We start from the raw sequence: 24585 nt of genomic DNA on the forward strand, positions 1-24585 counted from the left end.
TTTAGAAAAAATACGAAAATCCAAAACCAAAAACTAAAACCCAAATTAAATCCCAAAAACCAAATAAAAACTATAACCCAATGGTAGCATTGCTTACTCGTTGATTAAAAAGAAAAAAGTTTTAAAACCTTGGTTAATGTATATGATCGAAATAGGTCACAGTATAACAGAATCCTAGTCAGTAGTCACAATATCGATGGAAAACTTTAATATATACACGTAATTCTAAATTAGGTATAGATTAATTACGGTGTGTGGAAGAAAGCCACAGCCCTAATAGCACAAGTTTTTCCTAGTAAGCCATATGCATGCATAACGACATATACACTAGATTCAAAGACGGTAATACGTTCTTCTTTTATTTAGCGTAAACCTTATTTATTTTTTTGTCATTTGTTATTTTTTTCCACCTATATTCTTATGTTTTCCTTATGTTTTACTTATTTTTATCTTAGCATTTACCTTTTTTTTAAAATATAAAAGTATTGTTAAATAAGAATGGTACGTATGTAATATTCTTTTATATTCATATTACAGTATATAAGCTAAGCTTTTTCATATAGTTTTTGATTCATATTTCATTTAAATTCTAATTAAAATAATAAATAATTTTGCACAAATTATAAATTTCTTAATTATGTTACGGAAATATGTAATAAGATGGTTCCCTCTTTTCATAGTTACAAACTTACAATGTCTTAGTGGCGTAATTCGTCAAGATTCAGCTAATTATTATTTTTTGCAAACGAAAGAAATTAAACTTCAAACTTTTTTAATAGCTTATCACACAAAGAACAATTGACGAAAATCATTACTAACACACATAGTTTAACATAAGAATCAATCTCTCATGATTCCCACTTGGCTCTCAGCTTATCAACATGTTTAAACTCAAATGTCAACACTAAACTCCCAGCCGTTCTCCTCAACTCAAAGCTCTCCACCAACACATAACATCTATAACTTTTCCAATTCGAACCGCTTCCATCAATTCTCTCAGATTTCTTAACCACTGCTCTTCTCGGTTCACTCTTCCACCCGAATCTCTCCTCTTCCCATTTCATCTTCTCGGTAACCGCAGATCTCAAACCAATCCTCTTGTCAGCAACCTCAAACCAAACAACCCCATTGTCGTCCACACTTCTTGCCCTGTTTCCAATATCTTGTCCCTCAAGCTTCACGACTTGTGTTTCCACTTCAACATCAACAACAACCTCGCGCTTTTCGTCATTTTGGCAAGAGTAAACCTCTTCCCATCTTTGGATAAGAATCATGCTATAGTAAGTTGAATTCTTAAACTGATGCTTTGCATCTCTTTCCTTGACAAATATGAAAGGGACATACCATTTCCCTACCACAACGCTTGCACTAAAATCACCTGGTAGCTCAGAACGAATATTAGTGTAAATACCTTTCGCATCATCTCTTAGACCAAAGTCTTCTGATGTTGAGTACTTAACAGTCCAATTCTTCCTCTTAAGAAACTCTGGTGGTATCCCGTCAGGTGCAACGGATGTGGCAAAGTACTTTCCAGACACTGATTTCTTTTGATGGATCTCAAATTGTTGGTATATATCATTAGGATCTGGTTGTTGTGGCTTAGCTTCAGGAACATAGCTGAGGCAAAAGCAGCTTGGGACTCTGTCTTCCTCTTTCGCATTTGCGGAAGCTTCTCTACAACACAAAACATTTTTTCTTTAGATTTTCTAATAGACACCCTCGTATGCAATTTCTTGTGAATTACATCAAAAATCAAGAAAGTTGAAAAATATTGCTTAAATTATCTATAAGTCATACCCTGAGTGTTTCCCGCTTCGCATAATGGTGTAGTAACGGTTTGAAGATAACGGCTGATCAAGTACCGGAATGAAAATGACCGGATCACGATCAGTTATAACGACGACGGGAGATTGATCACTTACGGTGGTATATTTCACAGTCAGCTTAGCGTTCTGTGGGAATGGTAAGCCTTTGAGTCCACCCTCGTAGCAAGATCCGAAGCAACAAGTTGGTCTTGACTCTTCATCTTGAATCACAAGCACACCGGAGTTTGGACTTTCCAACAACTCCGATCTGTTTCTTTGGCATTCCGACAAGCGCCTTGTAACGTACATGTTTTTTTGTTATAATCGGTAGAGATATTTCAGTGGTTTTTGTGATTCGTGTGAGGTCGTGTGATTGGGTCTTTATAGTAGGATAAGAAGAAGAAACAGAATTTTGCAACCCCAAAAACGAAATATAATCAAATAAGAAAAAAGAAATGAAACTTTAACGACTATTCTACGATCTTGACTTGGGAAGTCTTGTATTTTCTGGCAGTTTCTAAGTAACATCACAATTATTTAAAAAGTCAGTCTCTTCACGTTGTATTATTATCTTTATACTTCATTGAGAACAACGTTGTGACTTGTGTGACCCAATAGTCACGTTAATATAAATTATGGATAGGAAAATAAAATAAAATGAGACCATAAGTTTATTATTACATGAACTTGCACAAAACTTATTCTTAAATTTGCACAAAAGATTACACACATAAAAAACCTAACACAGAATGAAACTCAATCCCACTTGCTGTTTACCTTATCAACATGTTTAAACTCATACGTCAACACCAAACTCCCATCCATCCTCTTCAATTCAAAGCTCTCTATCAATACATAACATCGATAACTCTTCCAATGCGATGAACCGCCTTCAAATCTCTCTGATCTCTTAATTTTAGACCTTTCTCCTCTGTTTAACCACCCAAACTTTTCTTCTTCCCATTTCATCCTCTCCACGACCACAGACCCAAGACCTATCTTCTTGTCTTGTTTCTCATCCCTTAAGACACTAAACCAAACAACTCCATCACCTTTGTTCTCTCTCAAATGAGTTTCTTGTCCGTCAACCTTCACCACTTCTGTTTCTACATCAACATCAACTACAACCTCAAAACGTTCATCGCGGATGTTTTCGCAGAAGAAAACTTCTTCCCACTTTTGTTGAAGCGTCACGCTGTAAAACGTTGATTTCTTCATTTGATCTTTTACATCTCCTTCCATAACAAACATGAAAGGAACATACCATTTCCCTACTACAACACTCTTACCTATACTAGTAAGGTCTGAGTCTAAGCGAAGCTTTGTGATAATCCCTTTTGCATCATCTACTAGACCAAAGTCTTGTGAAGTCGAGTAACTGACCGACCAATGTTTTCTCTTCAGGTAATATGGTGGCACACCATCAGAAGCAACTGAAGTGGCAGAGTAATAGAGAGATGATGGTCGGCTTGAATGAATCTCGAATTGTTGGTATATATCATACGGATCTGCTTGTTGTGGCTTAGCTTCAGGAACATAGCTAGAGAAACAGCAGCTTGAAACTCTCTCTTCCTCTTTTGCACTTGCAGATGCTTTCCTGTGATCACAGTTAAGCAAAACTTAGATAAATGGTGTTTTATCTTATGCAAATCACAAAAAATGTCTGGTCTTTTTAAGTAAACATTTAAGAAGTGTAAAAATGTAAACCTTAAGCATTACTAAATTTTGAAGAAAACATATAAAAAAGAGTGAAAATATTGAAATTACAAGTAATAATTACCCAGTATGCTTCCCACGTCTTTGTATAACATAGTAAAGGTTGGAAGACAATGGCTGATCAAGAACAGGGATGAACACAACTGGGGTATGATGTGTCTGGCTTCCTCCTCCTGATCCTGCTCCACCTCCTCCTCCACTGCTATACGTTGCTGCAAGCTTCACGTTTTGTGGAAACGGCAAGCCTTTAAGCCTACCTTCGTAGCAAGAACCAAAGCAGCAAGTTGGTTGTGATTCTTCATCTTGAATCACCATTATGCCCGAGTTTGGACCTTCTGGTGGAAGCAGTTTCAGCTCCGATGGGTTTCTCTGGTATTCCGATAAACGCCTTGTTACATACATTATTTAAATTTAATTCTTGTGATGCTGATACTTGGAGAAAGATCATAGATATATATATAAGCTTATACTTAAGCTACTTCTTTGTAGAATAGATTTGACTTTTTGATGATAGAATCTAATCACGTTGCAGGCAAATTTCTTGGAAGGTTGTTATTTCATCTAGTGTCTTTATACAATAGCATAAAACTAAAATGAACAGAAGTCTTTGTATTTGATTTGACTTTATGCAAGAATCTGTAATGCAGAGTATGTGACGATAACTTCATTGACAAGGTTTTGTACCGGTTTTAATCACATAGTTTACGAAACTTGATATGTTATAGGATTTAGGTTTTGACTGATTCTCGAACTTGTGATATTTTCTTTGCTAAGAAGGTCAACAAATCCATCATGAAGAGTAGTATCAAGCAAACCAAACTTATATTTAGTTATATGTAGTTTATACATGATATTAAATGCGACCTTGAGATTATTATTGCATAAACTTACATAAACTTAATTACCAAATTAATTATTGAAACAAGATTAGATGACAAACAATGAAACAGAACAAAAGATGAATGAAACTCAATCCCACTTGCTCTTTACCTTGTCAACATGTTTAAACTCATACGTCAACACCAAACTCCCATCCATTCTCTTCAATTCAAAGCTCTCTGTCAATACGTAACATCGATAATTCTTCCAATGCGATGAACCATCTTCATATATCTCTGATCTCTTAATGTTGGATCTTCCACCTTTGTTTAACCACCCAAACCTTTCCTCTTCCCATTTCATCCTCTCCACTACAACAGACCCAAGACCTATCTTCTTGTATTCTATCTCATCCCCTAAGACACTAAACCAAACAACTCCATCACCTCTGTTCTCTCTCAAATGAGTTTCTTGTCCCTCAAGCTTCACCACTTCTGTTTCTACATTAACATCAAGTACAACCTCTGCCCCTTTCTCGTTGTAGTTAACGTTTTCACATGAGTAAACCTCTTCCCATCTTTGTTTAAGCGTCATGCTGTAATAAGTGGAGCTCTTAACCTGATCCTTTGCTTTTCTTTCACGAATATGAAAGGGACATACCATTTCCCTACCACAACGCTTGTATTCACATCGTTGGGAAGCTCGGAACGAAGCGTAGTGTTAATCCCCTTGGCATCATCTGTCAAACCAAAGTCTTGGGAATTAGAGTACCCAGCGGTCCAATACTTTCTCTTAAGGAACTCTGGTGGTATCCCATCAGGAGCAACAGAAGTGGCAGTGTAATACCGAGATGATCCTTGGCGTTGATGGATCTGGAATTGCTGATACATGTCATAAGGATCTGCTTCTTGTGGCTTAACTTCAGGAACATAGCTAAAGCAAAAGCAGCAAGGGGCTCTGTCTTCCTCTTTTGCACTTGCTGAAGCTCCTCTGCAATTCAAACATCACAAGAAAAATGTTAGTTTCCTTTTATGAATTCACCTTTTTAGGCAAGTTAGGTATTTCAGTTAGAAAATTTATGGTCATACCCTAAGTGCTTCCCGCGTCGATGAATGACATAATAACGGTTCGAATAATAAGGCTGATCAAGAACCGGAATGAACAGAACCGGATCATGGTAACTGCGTCTGTCGTTACCAGCTCCAGTTCTGTAAATCACAGTCAGCTTCGCGTTCTGTGGGAACGGTAGGCCTTTGAGTTTACCATCGTAGCAATTACCGAAGCAACAAGTCGGCTTTGACTCTTCATCTTGAATCACAAGTACGCCGGAGTTTGGACCTTCCGGGGACGATTGTGTCGAGTTTCTCTGGTATTCCGAGAGATGCCTTGTAACATACATCTTGAATTCAGAATCTTTAAGGTAAGGTAATTGATTAGAAATATAGAGATGTGATATGTTTATATATAGCACCATGTCTTGAGGATTAAGTCGTAAGTAAATTTTACAAGTTATTGTTTAAAGACTTTTACAAGTTAGAATTCCAAAGTTATGACCTTGACCTGGTTTTGAAAACCTATAATGGAGAATCATTCAAACAATTTATAGATTCGATATTAGGTAAGACATACATGATTGGGGTATTGATGTTCTAGAATCAAACACATGAACTTGCAGAAAGCTTTCATTAAATGATCACACCACACCACACCATAAGTTGCATACATAACACACAAAAGTTGCATAAACCGTTCATTAAAATGAACAAACCATAAGTTGCACACATAACACACTTAGAAGCTTATATAAACTCAATCCCACTTGCTCTTCAACTTCTCAACATGTCTAAACTCATACGTCAATACCAAACTCTCATCAGTTCTCTTCAATTCAAAGGTCTCTACCAGTACATAGCATCTATAACTCTTCCAATGTGGTCCACCGCCTTCAAATTTCTCAGATCTCTTAATGCTAGACCTCATCTGATCGGTTTTGTTAGACCACCCGAACCTCTCCTCTTCCCATTTCATTCTCTCCAAGACTACGGAACCAAGACCTATCTTCTCAGTCCCTGAGACACTAAACCAGACAACTCCATCTGAATCCACACCTTTTGTCTCTCTTGCAATCTTCCCTCCTTCAAGCTTAACCACTTCTGTTTCTACCTCCACATCAACTACAACGTCACAAAGTTTATTGCCGACGTTTTCGCAGAAGAAAACCTCTTCAAATCTTTGGTGAAGGGTCATGCTGTAATACATTGATTTCATCATCTGACTTTTTGCATCTCCTTCCTTTACAAATAAGAATGGAACATACCATTTACCAACTACAACTCTCTTATCAAAATCAGGAAGCTCATAGCGTAGCTTTGCATCAACTACGCCCTTTGCATCATCATTCAAACCATAGTCTTCGGAAGACGAAAAAGGAACCGTCCAACCTTTTCTCCTCAGGAACCGAGGTGGTATTCCGTCTGAAGCAACAGATGTAGCCAAAAACTTTCGGGTTGATGATCCTCTTTGATGAATCTCAAATTGTTGGTATATGTCAAAAGGATCGAGAGGCCTTGGCGTTGCATTAGAGACATAAGTAAAGCAAAGGCAACAAGAAACTCTGTCCCCTTCCTTTGCACTAACACATGCTTCTCTGCAATACCAATCAAAGTATAAAAAAGTGTAAGAATTTAAGCTTATATGAATGCAGGCCGCCGAACTTCTAGCTTAACTAAAACTAAAGTGATAACATTAGTATCTATAGAACTTTAAACTTGCACATTTATCTAATAAAATCATACCCTGCATGTTTCCCTCTTCGCCTTATAACGTAGTAAAGATTGGAGGAAGGAGGCTGATGAAGAACAGGGATGAAGGCAACCGAGTCAAGCAACACAATTCTGTCATCTCCACCTATATTATAATCAAAGCTCAGATAATAAACAGAGAAGAAATAGAAACAGAGTTAAGGAAGAAGTTTGCAAAAATATTTAATTAAACAGAAAACTAACTTCCAATTTGGTATTTGACACTGACTCTTGCGTTCTGAGGAAACGGCAAACCATTCAGATCACAATCAAAGCATTTGCCAAAACAGCACGTAGGCTGTGATTCTTCGTCTTGAATCACCAATACGCCGGAGTTTGGACCATCCGTTGGAAGCAAAGTGAGTTCTGACGGGTTTCTTTGGTATTCAGACAAACGCTTTGTCACATACATTTTCTCCTTGATTCTTTGTTACTTAAGATCTAACCTGCCATAGTTTATATAAAACAAAGGAACTTAAGAACGTGCAAGGAAGTTTACTAAGCTATTGTTTACAAATATAATCTGATCTTTGACCCAATCTGAAGTTTGACTTAACATTTGTCAGAATCTCCTGTGGATGAGTACTAAGAACATAGAGAAAACTCAATATTTTATTGGAAAAGCTTAAGATAATAACCAAATACAATAACCACACTGACCAATTGAAGTTCACGTCATTGAGATTACAAAACCTTTGGGAGATTCGTTGCTTGAGAAACTGAATCCCATTTGGTTTTGACCTTATCGACGTGAGTAAACTCATATGTTAAGACCAAACTTCCATCCATCCTCTTCAACACAAAGCTCTCTATCAGAACATAACACTGATAACTCGTCCAAAAGCTACCATCTTTTGATTTCTTCAATCTCTTACCCGCCATTGCTGGCTCCTGGTCACCTTTGCTTGTCCACCCAAATCTCTCTTCTTCCCATTTCATCCTCTCAACAACAACTGATCCTAAACCAATCTTTTCGTCTCCAACCCCAAACCAGACAAACCCGTTTGTCTCCACACCTCTTTCAAACTCTTGTCCCTCAAGCTTAACAACTTCTGTTTCTCCTTCTACTTCAAATACAACATCATGCTTCCCGCTTTTGTCGTTATCACAAGAAAAAACTTCTTCCCATCTTTGTTCAAGAGTCATGCTGTAATATATCGAATTCTTGATCTGATCCTTAGCATCTCTTTCTTTCACGAATATGAAAGGGACATACCACTTCCCAACCACAATGCTCATACCAAGTTTCGGAAGCTCGGCACGAAGCTCTGTGTTGAGTCCTTTTGCATCATCTGTCAGTTTAAATTCTGGGGACCTCAAGCATTCAGCCATCCACTCTCTTTTCCTGAGAAACCATGGTGGGACCCCGTCAGGAGCAACAGATGTTGCGTAGTAATAACGCGGACGTGAAGATGGATCCGTTTGATGGATCTCAAATTGTTGGTATATGTCAAAAGGATCAAGCTGTTTATGTTTAGCTTCAGCAACTTCCTTAATACAAAAGCAGGAGGTAACTATATCTTCCTCTTTCGCACTACCAGCCGCTTCACTGCAAAGCAACCAAAGAATTATAAACTTTGTAGGTTATATATAAGAAGGAAAGATTCCAGAATTTTAGATTTTGTGGATTCAAATTTTCTTACCCTGAATGCTTCCCATGTCGTTTAATTGCATAAAAACAATTTGAAGATATTGGCTTATCAAGAACAGGAATGAACACAACAGGGTCACGAGTACTGTCATCCCCTCCGGTATTAAATGTGACTGCTAGCTTAAGATTTTGCGGCAATGGCAAACCATTTAGATGAGAGTCCACCACCAACCACGAGTTGAAGCAGCATGAAGCCTGTATATATGAGTCTTGGTCTTGGATTACCAAAATTCCAGAGTTAGGACCCTCAGGAGGGGGCCGTGTTAGCTCTGCTGGATTCCTCCGGTAATCTGACAAACGCCTTGTAATGTACATTTTCACTTATCTGTATAAAAGTAAACCAAACCGAGTTGTGGGATTTAGAGGAAAACTTGATCATATATTATAGACAAAACAACTCTGTCGAACAGCACTTGACAAGATGACTTGACTTTTCATGATGGCTCGTTGCAGGAAACTTCAAGGAAACTAACTTGATATCATAAAGATCTTAGGCATACCCTAAATGTCACCTCCTCATCAAGTGTCTTTAAAATAAGATAAGCAAGGTCTTTGCCTCTCTGTATCATGACACCACTCTGCATCATGAAGATTCTGTCCACACCTTTTGCATCATCACTCAAACCAAAAACTTTCCGGAGTCAAGTAGTATTCAAAACTACAATCACTCTAACTAAATTCCCATTGTAGCCAATTCCAGGCATTAACCATAAATTTTTAAACCAAAGGGTTCCAAAAGTCAAGCAACCCAACCATCTCAAACCTTCATCTGTTACGAATAACAAAAGTGGCAAAGTCTCGTTGTGACAGAAACAGCAATAATCCTACAAGAACATACTCTGAAATCACTAAAAACGATCCAATTTTTCACCAGCTGCTCAATCCATGAACTCAAAAAACATATTTATATAAAAGTACCATTCTTGATAGAGTAGCCAAGAAGAATTAAGATCCAAGATCGATTGTACCGTTCTTCATCGAGTTGCCAAGACAAATTAGGACCAAAAGCTGCCTGCTTTTGCTTTTGTATCGTCTGAGCGAGAAGTGACATTGTATTCTTCTTCAGTTCCTTGGGTTTTCGAATCTGGCTCTAACCCATGAGCCAATTGAGCTCAACTATGAATCTTCCGGCAGAGACATCGTTACCTCCTCCGGCGGGTGTAACCATAAAGGTCTCTTTTTTTTATGTTTTGTGTTAAAAACACTCAATTTCCTACCCAAAAAATTATTACAAAAAATAAAACTCAATTCTTTTATGTTTGTTTTAAATAGAGTTTACACTTTTACGATCTCATCAATTCAATGCAAGTGTAAACAATAAAAATGAAGCTCAAGTCAATATTGAATAGTCCTCAACTTATCAGCATGTGTAAACTCATACGTCAACACCAAACTCTCATCCATTCTCTTCAATTCAAATCTCTCAACCAATACATAACATTTATAACTCTTCCAATGCGATGAACCGCATTCGAACCGATCAAATCTCTTAAGCTTTGCTCTGTTTCCGTCTATCTTCTTCCACCCAAAACTCTCCTCTAAGCTTTCAATCCTCTCCACAACCACTGACCTTAAACCTATCTTCTTGTCTTGTCCTTCTTGATCTTTAATTTGGAACCAAACTAAACCTTTACCATCCACATTGGTTGTTTCTATATTGATCTTTTGTCCCTCAACGTTAATCACTTTAACTTCGACATCAACGTCGACAACAACCTCAACACAATCTTCATTGTCAACATTCTCGTACAAGAAAACCTCTTCCCACCTTTGATGAAGCGTCATGTTGTAATACATTGATATCTTCACTTGCTCTATTATGTCTCCTTCCTTCACAAATATGAAAGGCACGTACCATTTCCCTACGACGACGCTTATATCAAGACCGGGGAGCTTAGAACGAAGCTCTACGTCAAGACCCTTTGCGTCATCTATGAGACCAAAGTCTTGTAGGGTCGAAGTCGAGTTTTCTATTGCCCAGCCTTGTCTCATTAGGAACGCAGGTAGTAACGCATTAGGATCAACGGGCTTTGCGAAATAGTAACAACGGAAATACGATGAGGTAGTTGTGATTACGACTTGCTGTTGAATGTCATAAGGATCTGGCTGTGGCTTCTTATACATATGAACATGGTTAAATCTAATGCAGAAGCAACATGTGACTCTCTCCACCTCTCTTTCATTACTATTAGATGATTCTCTGCATGCAAAAAAAATACAAGCGCTTTTTGAGATTTTCAAAGCATATTAATCTGGCATATTTGTTTCAATACGAAAATCAAGAAAGATTGTCAAATTACACATGCAACCATCCTAAATAGTCATACCTCGAGTAATACCCGCACCGTTCATATGTGTAATAACGGTTAGAAGATAGAGGTTGACCAAGAACAGGTATGAACACAACCGGATCACGATGAACAGTATTGTTCTGTCCACCGTCGTCGCGTCTCACGGTCAACGCTGCGTTCTGCGGAAACGGTAATCCTCTGAGGAAAGTCTCGTAGCAAAAACCAAAGCAACAAGTGGTCAACGATTCTTCATCTTGAATCACAAGTATGCCAGAGTTTGGACCTTCCGGTGGAGGCTTCTTAAGTTCCGACGGGTTTTTCCGGTACTCCGATAAACACCTTGTAACATACATGATGTTGTGTTTTATGATTTGTGTAAACATATATTATTAATGGACATTATTATAGGTTGCTGAAATATGTTGACTTTTGGTTGGTCAAAACTATGCGCTGACTATTCCTAAGTAGAATGTTTTTGAATAAAGGAAATAGGAGGAGGAACTCAATGCGTAATTTCTATAGGGTTTTAAATTGCGAGCACATATATGCCTTATAGAACTCTTTGTTGTAGTCGTATTACAAAAGTCATAAAAGTCAACCAATTCCTCATGGGCTTGCAAACCAAATTCAGTAACTAATATACTTTACTTAATATTTCAAAAATAGTTTTCGTATTTTCCCAATGCATAAAGCCAAAACTAGAACATTATACAAAAGTTCTACATAAATTCAACTAACACCGATCAAACAAAGACAACAATTGATAAAGAAGAAATACATCACCGATCTAACTTGGTCCATATCGATCCAACGGTCCACACAAAAAAACGCATTACCCTTAAGGTTTCTTTTAAGCTTCTTTACGCGTGATCCTGTGGATTAGCAAGACAAGATGGATATATTAATTCATTATGTTTTCAAACAAGAATTTTCACCTTTTTCATCAAAATTTTCACCTGAAGCAGTAGATTCCAAGAGCCTCGGTGATCTCATGAATGACCGATGTTGCAAAGTGCAAGTATAAAGCCACTGTTTCGCATCAATACAAAGTTGGTTTATGAGTGCGAAAAATCAATAGCTAAAGAAGGTTTTTTCTTTTTAGGAGCAAACCTGTGAATATGCAGTAGCCAAGAAGAACCCATAATTCGTCCACTAGAGGAACCCTGTAACATGAAGTTTCTCGAATGTCAAAGACAACAAACAGATGAACTTTGTGGGGAAAATGTAAAGAGAGAAACATACCCAGCATTCAATCTAGCGGTTAGAGCATTTGCAAGCGCAAAAGGAAGATAGAGTAGGGACTGCATTTTTGAGAAAAAAGGTTTCATTTCTGAAATAAATAAGACGGAGAATTGGCGAGAGAAAAGTTATCAGATTTACCATGCACATGTTTGTTTTCAGTCCTTTTGGCTCATCACACAAGTGAGCAAGAATCATTCTTCCCTGAAAAAGAATAACATACAGATACTTAAGTTCTATTACAACTTTTTTCGTAATGATTGTAATATTGATCTAATTTAAAGAGTTTGGATCAAGACATACCACTAGAAATCCAAATGCAAGTCCAGTTCCGAGTACAACTAAGTGAGGGTATGTTGCTATGAGATTTATTGGAGACAAGTAATCCCTGGAAGAAATAGGATCCAAGTGATTTTCAATGACAAATGAGAGAGTAAGATTGTGTGGTCTTTCCAAAAGAGAAGAAAACAAGACTTTACCATATCAAAACTCCTCCAAGTAGGACAACAAAAGGATACAACTGAAAACAAGATTCAAAAGGACATTAATTTTGTTTCATAAATAAGTAACTGTAAATCAACTGGTAGATAGGAGATTACCATAGCTAATGCCAACACCATGCTCCCGTTTCTTGATTGAACGACTTTGCGAACATTTGACACACTGACAAACGCAACCACATATAAAACAGCTTAGTAACCACAAAATTCACCACTTGAAACGACTCTAGTTGAACACTCATGCTTTTTCAGTTATATTATTACTGCCACTTTTGAGAAAGAAATACTGATCATGTGAAATAATATATGTATTGTCTGTGAATCTATTTCATTAGCAAAGGGAAAATTTTATATATATATTGTTTTAAGTTTGGAAGACTCACTTAAACGCAACGGTCGGTATAACAGCAAAAGCGATCATCATGTATAGCACTGCTCGGGAAGTTTGGATCTCTAAAACATAGAACAATGAAGAGCTCAAAATCAAGAAATAACGCTGGAAAAAAGTTGTAGGGAAAGCATGCCACAGATCTTCTTACCATTCACAAATGGCACCCAACCAAACAAAGGTATGGACTGCCCCAGCTGCTGAGCCCACCATTCAGCACCTTAAGACAGAAAAAAAAAGAAGAAGAATGAAGTTGATGAAAGACCAAACCCAAGTATAGAAAGAATTTGGTCAAAGATTGTCCAAGCATTTGCAATAGGGGTGAAGCTTTTAAGGATTGCAGACAAGAAAGAAGCATACCAACAATGGCTGTGAAGAAGTGGCTGACAAATATAAGTGCTAGACCCTCTGTAGGCCCATTGATAACCGGAAGAATAAGTGTGTTTGTGAAATAGCTAGAGAAGGGTAAGGAGAAGTATAAGAAATCTCTAAAAAAAAATTTACACAGAATATAGATGTTTTAGGAGACATAAGCAGGAAGTTGCAAGCAGTACTTACTGTTCCCAGGTAGCTCCATAAAACGGAATAGCTGAAATAACCCAGAACCAGAAAGTATCTCTTCCACACATTGCGGTGCTTCCAAATGCCATGGCTTCAAACTGTTTTCATTGTAAAACCTTCAGCACGATTCCAAGACGACTAATATATGGATAATTAAGATAACAGCAGTGTTAATTTCATACCGCACAAGCAAGTGCATCACAACCTGCAATATTGGAACACATGTCAGCAAAATCTAGAAACAAACTGAAGACAGATAATCAAAGGAAGAACATAGGAAAAATAAATCACCATGATCGAAAAGCTCTCCTAGGGGGCTAGAGGAATTTGTCCTTCTTGCTTGCTTCCCATCAACCGCATCGAATGTCTAATCAAAGCTCCAAAGGTGCCAGGAAAAAAACTTAAACCACCTTCACAAGCAGCTAGAAAACAAGTTCGACTTTTCAAAAGAGGGAGGCGCAGACCTGATACAGGAAAAGAAGTAAACCATGTGCGAAGTGAACCCATCGTGGAGGAGGAGAATCCAACTGAGGTGAATATATCTGAGACAGATAAAGAAAAGAGTCTTCAAAACAATATCCATATGCAGAAGGAGGAAATGTTTACAAACAAGAAAACAACCAAACGCTTCAAGAGACTAAAGAACCATGACTCACATAGCCTAGCAGAGAAGATGTGACTAGAAACATAAACCCCATTAGCGTTATCTGCGAAACAACAAAAAGAAATTAACAAAAAGTCAGAAGTCCTTAACTCGAACATACTGACTATACCACATAAACTAGAATGGGAAGACAAGGAATTACTTATTACCATGTTTGGTCTGGATATGGTTCAAAGGCAGTAACAGAGAAACACACATGAAAAGACAAGCATAGTAAAAACACAAGTCAGCAGATAACCTCAATAAGTAAAACTAAAAGGAATGAGACTTTTTATATAGGAAATAGCATCAAAGAGATACACTTACGGCATCCATAGAGGGAAGACTTTGACAAATCGGGTCCAAAAAGGTTGAAGCACGTACTTGGCAAGATAAGAGTGATCCACTCCACTGTATTTGTACCTATGAAGAGCTGCTACACCATGAGCTCCTATGTAACCCATTATTGTCTACTGCTGATTCATAAAACAAGATTCCCTCAATTCTAATCCCCAAAATGGATATCAAATTTTACTGTCAAAATTCAAACTAAAAGACATTATTAAAGCATGGATCTCGAGTGTCTCACTGGCACTTTTTTAGATTCCCTAACGCTAAACCAACAAAATGAGCATAACCCATCTACAAAAGAACAAAACTTTGCTCGAACTGAGACGGTACATTCGAGATTTGGGTAGAATCTGAATTCAGGATCTTTTTGCTACAGAGAAGAGTACTTACGACGGGTCCGGCGGTTCTTGGCGGCAAAATCAGATTACGAGCCTTTCTCGTCTCGGTTGTCTGAAAAGAGAGTGGAAAGAGACAAAGAGAGCGACGTAATCTCTCTCTCTCTATTGCCCTATAGAGCGGCGAAGCGGGACGAGAGGACCAGAAGCAAAGGAGAGGGCTTTGCGTTTCTTCCGCGTTTCCCACACGTGTTAACGATATTTCCTTTTTCCATTTTGATTATTAACTATCAATTTCAGTATTTACAAATAAAAATATCTTTCTAAAGCCGACAACAACAAAATAATAATACAAAAAATTGATCAGAGTATCAGACAATGTAATGTTGTTGTTGATGTTTATCGCCTTTAAACCCGCATCTAACTTGAATGTTAGTTGTGTAATCTTTGGAGCAAATGAAAAATGAGAAAGAAGTAATATCAAAGTCTCCGAAACTATTACAAACTTTATTTACCATATTCGATCAAATTACATTGAAGTTACTCTTGTGGATCCAACAGTTTTTGTCATTTATCCACACAATCATATATTTTTCGCCAACAGATTCTCACGAAAACATGTTTGACATGATTAACATATAGGAAGAGAGAGAGAAGGAGAGTCTGATTCAATCTTGAAGGAAGAGGAACTGGGCTCGAGGAGAAACACGCGGATACCTGAGCAGTTCGACAACCATACCCATTTTCGCATCTTTGTCTATTAAACTCGATGATACTACGATTGTCTCCAAAACTGGAGAAGTTCCCAGCAAGAATCTGATAAATTCCAACTCATTTCTGATGCCAGAAACATCCGTCATCTTTACAGTTTCAAGTCTTGGGAGTTGGTAGTCGAAATAGTCTCTTTCGAAAAGGTCAAAACCTTCTTCTTCAAGAGGAAAAAGTTGGATGGGTGAAGCCTGAAAAGATTACAGAAGATGATGGATTGGTGGTAATAGCAATTTATGGCCACATTACGAAACTCTGAAAGAGAATTAACATACCGAGATTTTGAGCTCTTTAAGGTTGGGAGCGTGAGTCACCAAACGAAGAAGAACTAGTACCTCGTTAGCATCTTCAAAACTTACTTGGTATAGTTCTATAGTCTTAAGATGAATGTAAGTAATTGGAAGCCTTCCCGGGTCATCTCCTATGCTCAAGTACTGAAATCAAAGAAAGGAGAATCATAAATTTTTTGATAATGATAATGTCTTAAAATACTAAGATGAAGGGAAGTTACCTTTGTAAAGTAGATATAACCAACGAGCTTCTCAAGAAGGGGCACACCTCCAAGGAACTTAACGAGATTATAATCAGAACTCTGCTCAAAATCAGTAACATCCTCATGCATGTACATTGAAACAGATATTGCAACTAGCTTGGGAGTATTCCTAAGGAAAATGTCTTTGAATTCACCATCTAGATACAAGTACATGAGATTCGGAGCTGATATACTCAAAACCAAACTGTCAAAGTAAGACAAAGACAGGAACTCCAGAAGCGGACATCCCGAGATCAGACTTTCAATCACCTCAGGAGCAACAAGGATTTGGTGAAGGTTCAAACTCTTCAGAGACGAAAACCCTTTGAAATACCGAGGTGGATCGAACTCGCAGTGACATAACTCCAAACGGGTCAGTTTCAAACAGCTAAAGAGACACGAAGGAACCCTGAATTCCCCTTCACCTAACTCAAGAACAAGCTCCTTAATCCCATTCCTCGAAAGAAAAAGCAACCACTGATCAATATCCGGACGGCATTGCAGGAAAGAAGTAGAGAGCTGAAACTTATGGATAGGTCCTTGGTGAAGGAGAAGCACTCCAGTTACGAATCTGACAAGATTGGTCTCAACAACGCAACGGTCATTAGAAGGAGAAACACATTTCTCATCAAAGACAAGATCAGTGACCGTAGACCATTTATATCTCCATTTGCTAGACAACACACTTGTTCTTATCGCATCTCTAATAGAAAGACGAGTAAGGATATTCTCAATTATACTTTGAGGTAGATCGCTTATGAAATCTGGTGATTCACCCATCTAAAACATGATAACACATACAAAAAATCACATCAATGCTCATTACATGCAAAACAGAACAACAAAAAAAGTTCTTGCATTTGATTCCAAACCCAGAAAATTGAAGAAATTAACCTCAACAAATCCAATCCCCAGAAAAACCCTTCAAAACCTCTAAACCCTAATCACCTATCTTTCAAAATTTACCATTTCTCAATAAGATAGGAAAAAAAGAGTCCACCTTTGATCAATGAAAGGGACACTGTAGATTGCGATATTTTGCAATGCAACAAAACCAAAATTTACAAGTTTTGATAACCCAGAAAAAGAATAAGAGAAAAAAGTCTCAACCTTTTTGGGTCTCCTTTATCTGGTTTTGTCGAGCGGGTGACTGACTTGATCGGTGGAGTTCAAGTTAGCAGAAGATCGCAGATTTTGCTCTCATCATCGTTTTACTACATTTTCATTTCTTGCTTTCGCGATTAAAGGTTGCGTTTGCCGTTTTGGTCGATATGTTATTTTTCTAATCTCGCCTCAAAGACCGCGCGTTACATTACATAATTATATAGTATTTTATGTATGTATTTATTTTGTCCTAGACGATAACATAATTATATAGTATTTTAGTATCCCATACTTAGCGAACAAACTCAGGTTGAAGATAAAAAATGGCAATGGGCCATGAAGCCAATGATAACATTGTAAGAAACATGAATCAATTTGATATTCTATTATGAACGGTGAGTGATACAAAACGAGAAATGAATACAAATACAATCAAGGAAGATTTGGAATTTGTTCAGGATACATACAAGTAAATACAACTACAATATTAGGGTCGCATCGAACCGATTTCCAAATCTTTAAGAATGAGAGATCCTAAATCCATTCTGTTCCATGAGTTGGTTCAATGTTGGAGATTGGAGACTCTTGCTCGGTCTATGTACTCTCTTATCCTCCATTAGTGATCAGAATCACAGAAACAGAACAAAAGAATCTGAACATGTTAAGAGATAACGTCGTGCTTTTACTTTTCATATTAACCAGTTTCTACCTTTGTGATCAAATCAGTCTTCGTGTTCTTCTTCGCCTTCAGAATCTGTAAGGAAAATACAACTTTGAGGGTTTATTCTTCATTTGGATGGCGCGAAAGAAACCCGTATTATTACTGTAATCCAATTCTTACCAGATCTGACATCTTCACTAAGCTTGCCTCTATCTTGTATTTGTTTCACAAGCATCCGATACATCAAAACCCACCAATATATGTGAAGAACAAGCAAGCAATAAAGGAGAGTGTTGAACATGTAGTAGTAAATTGGTCCTTCGATCGGGTGCTTGTCCTTATCAAGCTCCAAAACTACTTCATAGCTGAAAAAAAGATGTAATACATACATAAGGGGACATATAATTCGAGGAAAACTATGAAAAGGATATCAAGATATACAAACCTTGTGCTCCATAGGATCCAAAAGGGATAGTAAATGAGGCGGAGAATGATCCAAGACAAAACAAAAAGAATGAATGAAAAGCTGGCAATGCTTTCTGCTCCACTATATTTAGACATTTTCCCCACTTCAAGAAACACATCACTAGCGTCGTGAAGTGCCAGAACAACAGAACCAACACGGGAGAAACTATACAAAACAAGAAAGATCAAAACAATGTGGACCAAAGGAAATTATATCTAGTTTCTCCGCATAGTGATGTGACAGTGGAAGCATACCTACATACGTATGAGAGGACAATAAGAATGAGAGTGGCGATATGATGACCCATTGAAACTCCAAAATCAGAACGCCTCGTTTCCCAGAAAATCAGAGCAAAGATGGAATATGTATAGAAACCAGCCACAAACATATACAAAAACTTCAATTTTAACCTGCATGAGAATAGATATCAATCATGTCCAAACGCAATCACAAAAAAGAGAGTTGTGGTATAAAAAAGTAAGGCCTTGGGAACCATTCTTACTTCGTTTGTTGATCAGGCCAAGTCTGATCTCCAGGACCTACCCAAAAGTATTTAGTGTTCATAAACCAAGGCTCATTGTAAGTCACAGATAGAGCAAGAATCTCAGCTGATAGATAGTAAACACACTTCCATGCCGATTCTTTGAATTTTCTGATCTTCTTCTTTCTCTCGGTTGTGTCATCTCCCATATCTTGCCTATGTTTTCCATAGATCAAATGGTTTGCCAATTTCTACAAATACCAATTCATCAAAAGTTCAAGTTAAAAAGGAAACCCACACACACAAAAAAAAAAAGGAACTTTCTAAAAATCACTACTTGAAAGTAACCAAAAGGCACACATGAATGATGCAGAACAAAAGAGAGGATACAACACAATCAAGTGTCAGCAACATCACTAACACACCTACATTCATCCTCACATACACTGAACATTTGTCAAAAGTCGAAAAAGAGATACACTTTCACTTTCAGATACAATCATTCTTCTTAGTAAAGCTATTTTATAAACTTTTAGCTGAAGCAACAATCACATAAAAGCCTTACAGAAACAAAGCAATCATTTTTAAGACACTAACTAAAAGAGAGATATCACAAAACAATCTTAAAGAGAGACACTATCACAAAACCTTCATTAGTGCCTCGGATCTCAAGTGTAAAAGAAGATATCTAACTATTACCTCGAAGACGAATCTATCGAGGAGAAATCGAATCGTAGGGAAGAAGACAGCGAAAAGAGGAAGAACACGAAAATCCTGGTAAACCGGAGATGATTCGAGCTCCCAGTTGATTGATTTCACCGATTCGAACAAACCCATCTCCGAAAGTTCCTCTCTTTAACCCGATTTTGTCGAGATACATCAATCAGAAAACTTCTTCCGGAGAAAAAGGGATCTCCTTTATATTTCTGATTCAGGTGGGAGTTGTAATGCTACTCCAAGTACTACTACTACGCCAACTCCTCTACCAAATTGATTGATTCTTACCAACTTATGTAAATCAAATTTTGCTCAAGTAGGAAAAGTTTGTGCTAGTCTGTTTTTTTTTCAAAGATGAATCTTTCTTCCTTGAACCTTCTGATACGTTTAGAGTCTTCTCTACTGTCAACTTTTTGATTTGTCAACGCGTTAATAAATATTTAAAAAGTTTTGGTAATGTAATAATTCGTTTCTTTTTAGCTGGCCAATAATGAAGTTTATTATTTTCTTTTCTAGATTGATGATATACTAATTATGTTAATTGAAAGTAGAATTGAATCAATTGATCATTATTGCATGGAATCACCTTGTGAAAATAATGATTCGTTTTTGGTTTATTTTTCTGAGATTGATATAATAATATGTTGACTACAAACATAATTAGATATATCTATATTTATATATATAACTATATTTGTTTGGGTATCATCATCTATGAATAATGAAAAAAAATGAAAATAACTAAGGATGATGATGATGATTAGAATATAGTATGAGAATTTCACCCGTTCAAAAAAGAATAGTAGTATGAGAATCTCAATTAATTCGGCTCATTATTGTGTTTCACACTCGTTAAAAGCTTTTTTGTCCACACATGCTCCTAACTCAGTCGGTGATTATACTACTTTACTTTAAAACCTTGTTTTTGGTGGCCATATCGTCACAATGCAGGTTCGAGTGTTTTTTTTGTTACACTATATTATCATATCATACCATTGGAAAACAATTTAAAACTTGAAATTAGAATAGAAAAGACAAGAAAAAGAAAAAAAAAATCGATCAGACAAGAAAAAGAAAGATATATAAAAACATAGTACAAAACAACTATATTAAACTATAGTATAAAAAAAAGTTGCATGATGTTTCGATATATTGAAAGTCACATCGAAAGAAGAAGAGGTGACATTCCCAAGGAGAAATGAAAGCGTTGACACCAAGATGCCAAAGTTTGACTTCCCTCTCTCTCTCTCTTTGTGCTTCATCGATCTTTCCTCCTTCTTCATGATGATGAAACGCCCATTTCTCTATACAGCATTTATGATCTATCCAGCCGCATCTTTATTACTATATTATAGTAACTGTTATATACTAAAGTCAAATATCTCTGTATATAGGGTACAATACATAATAAGCTATCTGTATGGAGTATAAGAAGGCCTTTTAACAAAACAAAAAATATGTATGGGGTATAAAAGAACACTTTATTCAACTCTTAATTAGAGAGAAGAAGAAAGAAGATAAGAAATGATGAAGAAGAAAAGTGAAGTGGTGATCTTCTTATTCACTCTAGTATTGCTTCTAAGCATGGCTTCACGTGTTATCTCAAGAGAAGATGGTGTTTCTCCTCCCAAACCATCTCCCTCCGCACATGTAAGTTCGTGAATACAATCATCTGTTCTTCTCTTTTTCTCTATGGGGTTAATTAAAGGGTTTTGATACTATATGGTATACTCTCATGTAACTGAGACTGTCAACTATCAAAGTAATCAAATATCTATCTTCCCTTGAATACAATTCTGATTAGTGAAGAGATAGAGATTACGTTTAGTTTCACAACGAAAAGGAAGAGAAAAATTGTATAGTTTTGGGCTGGAATGATGTTAAGTTGTGAACTATTGTATGTACGTATTCAGTTATTACTTTCAGCATCTCTCTAGTTTTTTTTTTTTGGTGGATCTAGGAGGAATCAAGAAACAGTAAAGGTGATGGAGATAGAGTAATAGAGTGCAAGGATTCAGACAGTGAAGAAGAATGTCTTGTGAAGAAAGCGGTAGCTGTTCACACCGATTACATCTATACACAAGACTTAAACCAATCTCCTTGAAACAAAAACTATTACTATTTGTCTTTTATTTAACAAACTATAAACGTAAGCAAAGGTCTCCTTGACCATGTGTTTTCATGACTTCATGTTCTTTATTCTTTCATTCTAGTCTTCCATTAGTTTCTCCGAGGTTGGTCAAAGTTTAACTGGGCTAGATGACCAAGAAACTTTAGCTGTTCGGACTAGAAAACAAAACAAAAAAATTTGGGCTTTTTTTTTATTGTTATAGGCCTAAATAAAAGCTTATAGCCATCCTGTAATAAAACATGCAGAAGGTTAAATGGATAGAATATAAAAGAAGGTAGTCTGGCAATATAAAGGCTGAGTGATATCATTACATATGTAACAAACTATTAATATGGAAAAAGGATTACACATATGTAAAAAAAAAAATTGTTTTTCTGTATATTTTTTATAATATTCTTTTCATTTTAAATTTGGAATATATATATTTTGTTTTGAACTTTTTATTTTTGCAGAGGCACTATCACCAGGAGCCTCCACCTCCCTTTGTCTAAATTCATTCAACTACCAATACCATCCACCAAGATTTATAGTCTTATATTCAAACATTGACAACAACAAAAAAACCAAGATTGCTGATTCAACAAATAATATGCATTTTCTTGGCAATATGTTGCGTTATATATATATATATATGATACATCAGATATAAACGAACCCGCAAAAACTGAACTTTCTTTTATTCGGCCAATTATATCGATCCAAATATACTTCCAAAGTTAGAATAATAATCAACTTTAAAAAAGATAACAGTGCGTAGCCATAGAATAATCTATCTTCAACGTTTATGAAAGCAAAAGAACGTACGTATAAAACCAAGCACTTTACCCAAAAAAAGAAAGTACGTATAAAACTACGTCGAAGATAATTTTATATAAATTTTTTCAGTAGTGTTTAGTGTTTTATGATGTACACATTGACCCTCTCTCTCTTTTGATTTGATGTGTTTTGGGTTCAGAAGAACATTAATTCGTCAGGTGAAAATTTTGAGGGAAAAAAAAAAACAATTTCTAGGTGGCTTTGTCAAACTCGAATTGGTGATGCGTAAATGGCTAAAAAATTTATTAAAAAAAAAGTACAAGAAAATAAGAAAAAGATGGTAATGATTAAACCGTTGATTAAAATTAAAAAGAAGAAGGTCCACCATTTTTAGCAAATCAAACTTCATCTTATATCGTTGTTTGCCATGAATGTTTTGTCCTTAATGATGTAAGTCTATTTATGCGGCGAACTGAAATTTTTGTGAGTAGGGTTTTTTTTTTTTTTTGTAGGTTCAAGTTAAAAAATTTGAAGAATTGTTAATTAAGCACATTTGGTATATTTGATAATCGTATTATCAAAATATTGGTACAGACGAATTTATTGGTAACCAAGGCGTACGTGTACACTTTAATTCTTACAATATCATATAAAAGTAGAAGTACGGACAAACTATAAAATAACAGAAATATTTCTTTAGTTTTCTTGAAAGTTACATTCAACTGATCGAGATTTCGTGTCGACCAAACATAAGTAATACTTTAAAAATATTAAACATATATATATATATGTCATCAGGGGAACCTATCGTCCCAGTGGAATTAAAATTCACATCGTTAACCTAAAATTTGTAATTAACACAATGATATTGTAAGTTTTGAATGTTTTTGAGGAAATTATATAGAATATTTGTGGATGCTTATCATTTGAAAAGGGTTTTAAATTTGAGAATAATATAATATGTATTGTATCGTATGCGCATGATCATTAATATTATTCTTAACTAACTCAAGTTGGCTAAAAGAAAAAGATATAGAAGAAGATTTTTGTTTCTGCGATAGAGAATAATATTAATAATATTATTATATCATATAACACAATATGATCCTTATGAAATCTACATTCTTGAGAAAAGCAGAACAATGATCAAGATCATTAACACAACTCAAAATCTCTGCCTCTTTGGCTCGAATCTGATCTAGAGTTCGATATAGAATCTTCGAGCTCTCTTAGAAAACTGTTGTCTTCTTCGTTGTTTGACTTAATCTCAGAGATAAGCTGTCTGAGATCAGAAGTTTCTTCTTTAAGCTTAGCGTTCTCTTTTAAGGCAAGCTCATGGCTTTCAGATACGCGGTTCAGCTTATCGATAAGACAGTGGTTATCAGTACGAAGTCTTATCACTTGAGACCAAAGCTCATCGAGATGTCTCTGCTTTCTCATCCTTGACCTACGAGCGGATTCTCTGTTAGAGATCATTCTTCTTTGTTTCCTCTCATCGATGATCATGCTTTGTTGGTGATCTTCGTCCGATGTTGAGTTGTTGCTGGCCATTAGATCTTGACCGTTGGATGATGACGAGTAGTTGTTGTTGTTGTTGATCAGACCGTTGAGGTGGTAGAAGGAGGAAGAAGAGGTAGGAGAAGAGGGCATGTTGAAGTACTCAGACTCCATGACTGGTGTTTGGTTATTATATTTATCCGGTGGTAGATAATGGAAGTATCCGGTGAGTTCCGCCGGAATTGTATTCATGATCTTTGCTTTGATTTGTTTCGAGATTTGCCTTGCGTTGTTGTAAGATCCTTTGTGTGGTTTTTTAGAGAGATAGAGAGAGTGGTAGATTTGTGTGTTGTGTGAAGTGGTTTTGAAGTG

The 24585-nt window shown here is 36.5% G+C and overlaps 12 protein-coding genes across 19 annotated transcripts; 1 reads left to right on the top strand and 11 right to left on the bottom strand.

Annotated features, from left to right (window-relative positions):
- Nucleotides 1–755: 755 nt before the first annotated feature.
- Nucleotides 756–2170, bottom strand: LOC17898980. The gene is made up of 2 exons (XM_006305015.2): nucleotides 1798–2170; nucleotides 756–1674 (listed from the first exon to the last, which is right to left on the bottom strand). The coding sequence occupies exons 1-2, from the start codon at nucleotides 2112–2114 to the stop codon at nucleotides 849–851; spliced, it is 1143 nt and encodes a 380-aa protein (XP_006305077.1). The 5' UTR covers nucleotides 2115–2170; the 3' UTR covers nucleotides 756–848.
- Nucleotides 2171–2561: 391 nt separating this feature from the next.
- Nucleotides 2562–3923, bottom strand: LOC17899061. 4 transcript variants are annotated; one of them, XM_023776982.1, is made up of 3 exons: nucleotides 3722–3923; nucleotides 3586–3688; nucleotides 2562–3402 (listed from the first exon to the last, which is right to left on the bottom strand). In XM_023776982.1, the coding sequence occupies exons 1-3, from the start codon at nucleotides 3921–3923 to the stop codon at nucleotides 2562–2564; spliced, it is 1146 nt and encodes a 381-aa protein (XP_023632750.1). The 4 variants fall into 4 exon arrangements, with proteins under 4 accessions (XP_023632750.1, XP_023632751.1, XP_023632749.1 ...); XM_023776983.1 differs by having other exon boundaries at nucleotides 2562–3345; nucleotides 3586–3691; XM_023776981.1 differs by having other exon boundaries at nucleotides 3586–3691.
- Nucleotides 3924–4038: 115 nt separating this feature from the next.
- On the bottom strand, nucleotides 4039–4220 carry LOC111832649. Its single transcript, XM_023790194.1, is given in 3 exon segments — nucleotides 4039–4119; nucleotides 4121–4181; nucleotides 4183–4220. Coding segments are annotated over 3 exon segments (180 nt in total).
- Nucleotides 4221–4478: 258 nt separating this feature from the next.
- On the bottom strand, nucleotides 4479–5739 carry LOC17900859. The gene is given in 3 exon segments (XM_023777103.1): nucleotides 4479–4972; nucleotides 4975–5330; nucleotides 5429–5739. Coding segments are annotated over 3 exon segments (1149 nt in total). The 3' UTR covers nucleotides 4479–4490.
- Nucleotides 5740–6000: 261 nt separating this feature from the next.
- Nucleotides 6001–7843, bottom strand: LOC17899828. The gene is made up of 4 exons (XM_006303568.2): nucleotides 7802–7843; nucleotides 7346–7582; nucleotides 7136–7247; nucleotides 6001–6987 (listed from the first exon to the last, which is right to left on the bottom strand). The coding sequence occupies exons 2-4, from the start codon at nucleotides 7551–7553 to the stop codon at nucleotides 6150–6152; spliced, it is 1158 nt and encodes a 385-aa protein (XP_006303630.1). The 5' UTR covers nucleotides 7554–7582; nucleotides 7802–7843; the 3' UTR covers nucleotides 6001–6149.
- On the bottom strand, nucleotides 7497–9939 carry LOC17897035. 4 transcript variants are annotated; one of them, XM_023777305.1, is made up of 4 exons: nucleotides 9293–9939; nucleotides 8785–9117; nucleotides 7802–8690; nucleotides 7497–7587 (listed from the first exon to the last, which is right to left on the bottom strand). In XM_023777305.1, the coding sequence occupies exons 2-3, from the start codon at nucleotides 9105–9107 to the stop codon at nucleotides 7826–7828; spliced, it is 1188 nt and encodes a 395-aa protein (XP_023633073.1). In that variant the 5' UTR covers nucleotides 9108–9117; nucleotides 9293–9939; the 3' UTR covers nucleotides 7497–7587; nucleotides 7802–7825. The 4 variants fall into 4 exon arrangements, with proteins under 4 accessions (XP_023633073.1, XP_023633075.1, XP_023633074.1 ...); XM_023777307.1 differs by having other exon boundaries at nucleotides 7524–7582; XM_023777306.1 differs by lacking the exon at nucleotides 7497–7587 and having other exon boundaries at nucleotides 7736–8690; nucleotides 9293–9616; nucleotides 9711–9939.
- Nucleotides 9940–10044: 105 nt separating this feature from the next.
- On the bottom strand, nucleotides 10045–11437 carry LOC17898171. Its single transcript, XM_006303584.2, has 2 exons — nucleotides 11120–11437; nucleotides 10045–10992 (listed from the first exon to the last, which is right to left on the bottom strand). The coding sequence occupies exons 1-2, from the start codon at nucleotides 11434–11436 to the stop codon at nucleotides 10128–10130; spliced, it is 1182 nt and encodes a 393-aa protein (XP_006303646.1). The 5' UTR covers nucleotide 11437; the 3' UTR covers nucleotides 10045–10127.
- Nucleotides 11438–11709: 272 nt separating this feature from the next.
- LOC17899158 (choline/ethanolaminephosphotransferase 1) lies at nucleotides 11710–15341 on the bottom strand. Of its 2 annotated transcripts, none has more exons than XM_023789383.1 (19): nucleotides 15156–15341; nucleotides 14742–14887; nucleotides 14585–14594; nucleotides 14428–14478; nucleotides 14236–14313; nucleotides 14063–14138; nucleotides 13954–13976; nucleotides 13769–13869; nucleotides 13571–13665; nucleotides 13362–13430; nucleotides 13206–13275; nucleotides 12922–12985; nucleotides 12802–12842; nucleotides 12626–12710; nucleotides 12464–12526; nucleotides 12326–12384; nucleotides 12194–12246; nucleotides 12040–12112; nucleotides 11710–11955 (listed from the first exon to the last, which is right to left on the bottom strand). In XM_023789383.1, exons 2-19 carry the CDS (start codon nucleotides 14876–14878, stop codon nucleotides 11934–11936), a joined length of 1170 nt encoding a protein of 389 aa, XP_023645151.1. In that variant the 5' UTR covers nucleotides 14879–14887; nucleotides 15156–15341; the 3' UTR covers nucleotides 11710–11933. The 2 variants fall into 2 exon arrangements, with proteins under 2 accessions (XP_023645151.1, XP_023645150.1); XM_023789382.1 differs by having other exon boundaries at nucleotides 14742–14890.
- Nucleotides 15342–15575: 234 nt separating this feature from the next.
- On the bottom strand, nucleotides 15576–17672 carry LOC17896760 (F-box/FBD/LRR-repeat protein At1g13570). The gene is made up of 4 exons (XM_006307588.2): nucleotides 17511–17672; nucleotides 16380–17180; nucleotides 16144–16302; nucleotides 15576–16059 (listed from the first exon to the last, which is right to left on the bottom strand). The coding sequence occupies exons 2-4, from the start codon at nucleotides 17178–17180 to the stop codon at nucleotides 15769–15771; spliced, it is 1251 nt and encodes a 416-aa protein (XP_006307650.1). The 5' UTR covers nucleotides 17511–17672; the 3' UTR covers nucleotides 15576–15768.
- A 186-nt stretch (nucleotides 17673–17858) lies between these two features.
- LOC17900825 (LAG1 longevity assurance homolog 3) lies at nucleotides 17859–20136 on the bottom strand. The gene is made up of 6 exons (XM_006305801.2): nucleotides 19812–20136; nucleotides 19134–19363; nucleotides 18886–19041; nucleotides 18611–18796; nucleotides 18346–18530; nucleotides 17859–18258 (listed from the first exon to the last, which is right to left on the bottom strand). Exons 1-6 carry the CDS (start codon nucleotides 19947–19949, stop codon nucleotides 18227–18229), a joined length of 927 nt encoding a protein of 308 aa, XP_006305863.1. The 5' UTR covers nucleotides 19950–20136; the 3' UTR covers nucleotides 17859–18226.
- Nucleotides 20137–21282: 1146 nt separating this feature from the next.
- Nucleotides 21283–22016, top strand: LOC17899978 (phytosulfokines 1). Its single transcript, XM_006303593.2, has 2 exons — nucleotides 21283–21479; nucleotides 21790–22016. The coding sequence occupies exons 1-2, from the start codon at nucleotides 21354–21356 to the stop codon at nucleotides 21931–21933; spliced, it is 270 nt and encodes an 89-aa protein (XP_006303655.1). The 5' UTR covers nucleotides 21283–21353; the 3' UTR covers nucleotides 21934–22016.
- Nucleotides 22017–23786: 1770 nt separating this feature from the next.
- Nucleotides 23787–24559, bottom strand: LOC17899167 (basic leucine zipper 43). The gene has a single exon (XM_006303655.2). It carries the CDS (start codon nucleotides 24463–24465, stop codon nucleotides 23872–23874), a length of 594 nt encoding a protein of 197 aa, XP_006303717.1. The 5' UTR covers nucleotides 24466–24559; the 3' UTR covers nucleotides 23787–23871.
- Between the last annotated feature and the right edge of the window lie 26 nt (nucleotides 24560–24585).

The sequence above is a fragment of the Capsella rubella genome, unplaced genomic scaffold (assembly GCF_000375325.1).
Source record: "Capsella rubella cultivar Monte Gargano unplaced genomic scaffold, Caprub1_0 scaffold_1, whole genome shotgun sequence".
Taxonomy (NCBI): Eukaryota; Viridiplantae; Streptophyta; class Magnoliopsida; order Brassicales; family Brassicaceae; genus Capsella; species Capsella rubella.